The following is a 4,058-nucleotide window of genomic DNA, read 5'->3' on the forward strand; positions in this document are numbered from 1 at the left end:
ATGCTTTGTAATACTTGGAGAGGCTCATGGAAAATATAAAATTTAGAAGAAAACCCTAAGAAAAGAAGATTTTTTAAAATCAAGTATTTAGCTTTGATAGAAGTAACCAAATGAAGTCACTTATAGGAAAAATGTCATTTTTAGGAAAGCGAGGGGCATGGGGAAGAAAGAAAAGGAAGAGGGAGGTGTTGCTTGAATTAGCAATACCTTATCAAGAAAAGACAAAACTTCCAATGCACGTGATGCCCCATCAAAAGCCCTCTTAAAGTGACTCAAAGTTTGGGAGAATGCCCAGTAAAAGAAATGATGATTCATTAAACCATGAGTTTATAAATACAATCAAAATATTCCATAACAAGAGCACATCTGCTGGTAAAATAGTAAGAAAGATCATCATTACAAGTAGTTAGAGGTTGCACTTGATCTTCCATTGAGTTCACGCCCTATATATTCTGTCATAAAAAGAGCACATATGATGCTAAAATAGTAAGAAAGTTCATCATTACAAGTAGTTAGAGGTGGCAAGTCTTGATCTTCCATTGAGTTCGTGCCCTATTCACATCATGTCTCTCACAGCTTACATGTCGTAGAAGATGTAAGAATTGTAATGTCTTGTGACATTTGTCGAGTGTGCCTACTTCATGATGTGAATTGGGCATCAAGTTTGAACTACTAAGAGAATCTTGTGCTTTGTCAAAGGATTGAATGGTAATAGCATTTTTACTCAAATATTTTGAATGCTCCAAGGTAGCTAGTGATTCTATTTCATGGGTTTGGTGGCATTCACTAAGAAACTCCATAGTGATCTTTGTGAGCTCAAATGTATCAAACACATGTTGCGGAATGGCCTACAAGTTGATCACACACACATGCAACCATCAGCAACAATTATACTTGGCTCAATAGTGTGCTATCTATAATCATAATCATAAAATATCACGACTTTTCATGCAGTATCATGACTTTTCATTTTGTAACCAAATTCATATATTTTTATTTGGCAACTTACATATGCCTTAACTTGTTTCTGTTTCCATTGAACCAACACAGGCGATTGAATAGTGATGCTTTTTAGGATGGGAATTACCTCAACAAGCCAATTAATATATGTGACATTGTTCACATGTCGGTTCATATCTAAATCTCTCCTTCTTGGCTGCTAACACAGACATCACACCACCACCCTCTAGTCATTGATGCTAACTAGGATGCTTTATCTAAGTAATTTTTTCATTATTTTGTGTTGAAAATCCCATTAAAAATGTCTACCAATTGCATGCAATACTCACATATTTTAATGTGGCTATGAAGATAAGAAGAATACATCAACAAAATATCTATACTTTTTCATGTTCAAATTCTATAGAACACATCTTTATATATATATATATATATATATATATATATATATATATATATATATATTATGTCCTACTAGGCCAAGTGTCTTTCTAAGCCATGAGTATGAAAAGTTTTTGAATGAAACAAGTTATTCTTGCAAATACCTTAAGACCAGAAAGTACATGTTTAGCTGGCCCTTGGAGATGAGGGATTTTGATATGTTTGTCTTCTTCATAAAATATTACACTGCTTGGACAAAGAAACAAATTAGATTCAATAATTATCTTTAACATTGTAACATAAATTGCACTCAATCAAACAAAATGACATTTCTTTATTTGAAAAAATATGTTTTAAGAATAATACATAATGATAAATTATTTTTACTAAAAATATTTTTGAAAGTTTTGGTAATCACCATACCCTTGAAGCTGTGTTGAGAAAGGTTGAAGTTCCTCTAGCACCCTTTTATTCATTTTTACAAGCTTTCTTGTAGATTTGTTCAAGAGAATCCATGTGCTACATAGACAAAAAGGGCAACCTATTCACAATGAGCCTGAGAAAAAGATTGTAACACAAATCAAAACAGGCGAATATCAAAATGGTTAATCGGCTATTTTAGAGAGACTGCGGTACCTGGTGGCTTGGCCTATGACACTCCTAGTTGTAAGATTCTTTATCAACCAATTGTTTCTTACTTTTGCACCCTTTGTTAATTCAAACCAAGTGTCAATCTCCAAAATGTCATCCCTACAAATGATTGCATGAAAAGTCACATTGTAAGGATATTGTATCTTACATTAAAAAGGCGTAAATGAGAAGGAGCACTTGTGAGAAGTTTGAGAGGGAAAACACACTTTTGGCAAAAAATTGAAAATTTTTCAATTTTTAGGGTTTTTAATCTGAGATTTTGAGAATCTCAGATTGAAAAATTTTTAATTTTTAGGGTTTTTAATTTTTAGGGTTTTTAATTTGAAAAATTAAAAATTTTTCAATTTTTCAATTTTGAGATTGAGAGGGAGGGAGCTTGAGAAGGAGGGAGAGCTTGAGAGGGATGGAGTTTCTGCAGCAATGGAGAGCTTAGAAAAGGAAGAAAGAGGGAGAGGGAGCTTGAGATTGAGGGAGCTTGACAAGGAGGGAGAGCTTGAGAGGTATGGAGTTTCTGTAGCAATGGAGAGCTTAGAAGAGGAAGAAAGAGGTTCAAAATGAGCTTTCCAAACCTAGAGTATGTTGGGGGGAAGTTTGAGAGGGAAAACACACTTTTAGAAAAAAATTAAAATTTTTTAATTTTTAGGGTTTTTAATCTGCGCGATTCTAGGTGGGGGGACCTCGAAGTTTGGGCCCAAGAGGTAGGGGAACAAGAGTAGTAATTAGGCCCCATTAGCAAACCAAAGCCTAGGCCCCCTAGGGTCAAAGAAGTCAAAAATGTGCACCCAGTCCTCTTCCTATTGGTCCATCCTAATTCACTTTTTTAAATGTGAACCCTCAATGCTTCCTTTTTCTAATGTGAGCCCTTAATGCTTTTTTTGGTGTGCCTTACTCGAGTCATACATTTGATGCCATGACCCTTCAACTTCGCACTTTGCCTCCCTTTTTCCTTGTTGTATTTTAGGGCCCATGCTCATAATAATATGTGGGATTTCTCCTCAAAGTTTTTCTTCATAAAATTGATGCCTCATTACCTTTTTTTTTCTTTTTTTTTTTGCCCATCTTTGCAAATGATTTTTGCACAAGATTATCCTTTATTGAAATGATCTTGTTGCTTTATGTCAGATTGAATTTACATGTTAAGAAAGCAAAAATGGAAAAACTAAAGCCTCACATTGGGGGATACTCATCGACTTCGATATGTATTCTCCTCATGACCCAAATCAGCCCTTCTCGCTTCATGGACGGGGTGATGAAAAAATGGTCATTGAAACCTATGCTTTTACCTTGGCTACAAGTTGTATCCTGAAGCCAAAATGACAACACCAAAAAGTCAATAGTAGTGACGAGAAAAATGCTAGATTATTTTCGATATGTGCCCATCACGAGGGAAGGGGCGCGTAAATGTATGGCTTTTGAGTAGGGTTGAGGTGATTCCTTCTTGTTGTGACATTCAAAATTGGGGGGAGAGAGAGAGAGAGAGGGAGAGAGAGAGAGACTTAGGCTTGAAATCTTGAGAAGCTATGGGGTGACCTTATAAGTTTGATTTCAAAATTGGGGGGAGAGAGAGAGAGAGAGAGAGAGAGAGAGAGAGAGAGAGAGAGAGACTTAGAAGCTATGGACATCCGTTAATTTTTATTTATTTATTTTTATATTATTATTTTTTTGGGAAAATGAAGCAAACCTGAAGAAGGTTAGCGATCGTCTGCATGGAAGCCTTTCCGTGTATGCCAACTTCACAGGAGCGGACGACAAATTGCTGCGAGTGAGCTCGGCCGAGAGGCAAGAGGTGGGCGATGTGGAGGGGGTCCAGTCGAGTGGAGGCCAACAAGCCACCGGGGGGCTCGACCACATGAACGCCGCCTCTCACGTTGTTCATCTTCATGCGCCACCTCATCTTCTTCTGAACAGTAGTGCCCCCTCGACCGGAAGCTGCTACAAACAAGCCGCCGCCTATCAGTGCAGACATGGATGGATGGATGGATGCCCTCCTCTCCTCTCCCCTCCTCTCTCCTGTCGTCTCCTCTCCTCTCCTGTCTTCTCCTCCTCTCCTCTCCTCTCCTCTCCTC

General features: G+C 37.4%; 1 protein-coding gene across 2 annotated transcripts; it reads right to left on the reverse strand.

Annotated features, from left to right (window-relative positions):
- Window positions 1-334: 334 nt before the first annotated feature.
- LOC147641724 (oleoyl-acyl carrier protein thioesterase 1, chloroplastic-like) lies at window positions 335-4,058 on the reverse strand. 2 transcript variants are annotated; one of them, XM_086816637.1, is made up of 7 exons: window positions 3,674-4,058; window positions 3,164-3,294; window positions 1,978-2,091; window positions 1,765-1,860; window positions 1,506-1,587; window positions 1,088-1,159; window positions 335-848 (listed from the first exon to the last, which is right to left on the reverse strand). In XM_086816637.1, the coding sequence occupies exons 1-7, from the start codon at window positions 3,956-3,958 to the stop codon at window positions 513-515; spliced, it is 1,116 nt and encodes a 371-aa protein (XP_086672763.1). In that variant the 5' UTR covers window positions 3,959-4,058; the 3' UTR covers window positions 335-512. The 2 variants fall into 2 exon arrangements, with proteins under 2 accessions (XP_086672763.1, XP_086672845.1); XM_086816719.1 differs by having other exon boundaries at window positions 336-848; window positions 1,088-1,156.

Source organism: Cibotium barometz, chromosome 1, assembly GCF_041138505.1.
Source record: "Cibotium barometz isolate CiBa-2024 chromosome 1, ASM4113850v1, whole genome shotgun sequence".
Taxonomy (NCBI): Eukaryota; Viridiplantae; Streptophyta; class Polypodiopsida; order Cyatheales; family Cibotiaceae; genus Cibotium; species Cibotium barometz.

Bases quoted from the DNA above. Each gene is read 5' to 3' on its own strand.
- LOC147641724 (XM_086816637.1), bottom strand. From the start codon at position 3,958: ATGTCTGCACTGATAGGCGGCGGCTTGTTTGTAGCAGCTTCCGGTCGA. The intron at 2,092-3,163 runs GTGAGGCTTTAG...AATCATTTGTAG, and splicing joins GTCGATGAGTATCCCCCAAT to GGATGACATTTTGGAGATTG. The intron at 1,861-1,977 runs GTACCGCAGTCT...TTGTCTATGTAG, and splicing joins GTCATAGGCCAAGCCACCAG to CACATGGATTCTCTTGAACA.